At 48.3% G+C, this 2,083-nt stretch overlaps 1 protein-coding gene across 1 annotated transcript; it reads right to left on the reverse strand.

The window, feature by feature from the left end:
• Positions 1-308: 308 nt before the first annotated feature.
• Positions 309-1,811, reverse strand: LOC125377939. The gene has a single exon (XM_048392052.1). It carries the CDS (start codon positions 1,809-1,811, stop codon positions 309-311), a length of 1,503 nt encoding a protein of 500 aa, XP_048248009.1.
• Positions 1,812-2,083: the final 272 nt, after the last annotated feature.

Below are 2,083 nucleotides of genomic sequence, written 5' to 3' on the forward strand. Positions count from 1 at the left end.
TGATGAGCAGGATCTCCATCAGTCCATCAACATGGGGCTGCTGACAGTGTTGTGCCTCTTTGTGTTCTGCATCCTCATCACCGTTTGCGTCTGCTACTGCCGAATTATGGCCTCACAGCGGTAAGGTATCATTCATTCATTCATTCATTCATTCATTCACTTGACAAAGTGCAATTATTCAATAGTATAGGAAGTCATTGAAATCGTTCATCCACATAAGTGTTGGTAGTATCAACTTATCATATATATGTGGCGTTTTTGGCAATTTGTAGAGAAAGTACAGGCGAGAAGGCAGTTGGATACCCAGATCAACCGACCAGAGAGAGGCTACCATCGATGTTTATAAGATCACACCATACATACTGTGACGTAGACGAGAGTGACATGGGGCCAGTGATTGTCTTCCTGTAGATGTTGACAGGGAGACAGAGTAGAGACTGTGACGTAGACGAGAGTGACATGGGACCAGTGATCATCTTCCTGTAGATGTTGACAGGGACACAGAGTAGACAATGTGATGTAGACGAGAGTGACATGGGGCCAGTGATCGTCTTCCTGTAGATGTTGACAGGGACACAGAGTAGACACTGTGTTGTAGACGAGAATGACATGGGGTCAGTTATTGTCTTCCTGTAGATGTTGACAATGACACAGAGCAGACACTGTGGCGTAGACGAGAGTGACATGGGGCCAGTGATCGTCTTCCTGTAGATGTTGACAGGGACACAGAGTAGACACTGTGATGTAGACGAGAATGACATGGGGCCAGTGATTGTCTTCCTGTAGATCTTGACATGGACACAGAGTAAGCACTGTGATGTAGTCGAGAGTGACATGGGGGCAGTGATCGTCCTCCTGTAGATGTTGACAGGGACACAGAGTAGGCACTGTGATGTAGACGAGAGTGACATGGGGCCAGTGATTGTCTGCCTGTAGATGTTGACATGGACACAGAGTAAGCACTGTGATGTAGTCGAGAGTGACATGGGGCCAGTGATCGTCCTCCTGTAGATGTTGACAGGGACACAGAGTAGACACTGTGATGTAGACGAGAGTGACATGGAGCCAGTGATTGTCTGCCTGTAGATGTTGACATGGACACAGAGTAGACACTGTGGTGTAGACGAGAGTGACATGGGACCAGTGATTGTCTTCCTGAAGATGTTGACAGGGACACAGAGTAGACACTGTGACGTAGACGAGAGTGACATGGGGCCAGTGATCATCTTCCTGAAGATGTTGACAGGGACACAGAGTAGACACTGTGATGTAGAAGAGAGTGACATGGGGCCAGTGATCGTCTTCCTGTAGATGTTGACAGGGACACAGAGTAGAGACTGTGATGTAGACGAGAGTGACATGGGGCCGGTGATCGTCTTCCTGTAGATGTTGACAGGGGCACAGAGTAGAAACTGTGATGTAGACGAGAGTGACATGGGGCCAGTGATCGTCTTCCTGTAGATGTTGACAGGGACACAGAGTAGAGACTGTGATGTAGACGAGAGTGACATGGGACCGGTGATCGTCCTCCTGTAGATGTTGACAGGGATACAAAGTAGACACGGTGGTGTAGACGAGAATGACATGGTGCCAGTGATCGTCTTCCTGTAGATGTTGACAGGGACACAGAGTAGAGACTGTGGTGTAGACGAGAGTGACATGGGGCCAGTGATTGTCTTCCTATAGATGTTGACAGGGACACAGAGTAGAGACTGTGGTGTAGACGAGAGTGACATGGGGCCAGTGATTGTCTTCCTATAGATGTTGACAGGGACACAGAGTAGACACTGTGATGTAGACGAGAGTGACATGGGGCCGGTGATCGTCTTTCTGTAGATGTTTACAGGGACACAAAGTAGACACGGTGGTGTAGACGAGAATTACATGGGGCCAGTGATCGTCTTCCTGTAAATATTGACAGGGACACAGAGTAGAGACTGTGATGTAGACGAGAGTGACTTGGGGCAGGTGATCGTCTTCCTGTAGATGTTGACAGCGACACAGAGTAGACACTGTGATGTAGACGAGAGTGACGTGGGGACAGTGATCGTCTTCCTGTAAATATTGACAGGGACACAGAGTA

The sequence above is a fragment of the Haliotis rufescens genome, unplaced genomic scaffold, assembly GCF_023055435.1.
Source record: "Haliotis rufescens isolate VD_foot unplaced genomic scaffold, xgHalRufe1.0.p SCAF_107, whole genome shotgun sequence".
Classification (NCBI taxonomy): domain Eukaryota; kingdom Metazoa; phylum Mollusca; class Gastropoda; order Lepetellida; family Haliotidae; genus Haliotis; species Haliotis rufescens.

Excerpts from the sequence above, each read along its gene's own strand:
- LOC125377939 (XM_048392052.1), bottom strand. The coding sequence starts at position 1,811 with ATGTCACTCTCGTCTACATCACAGTGTCTACTCTGTGTCCCTGTCAAC.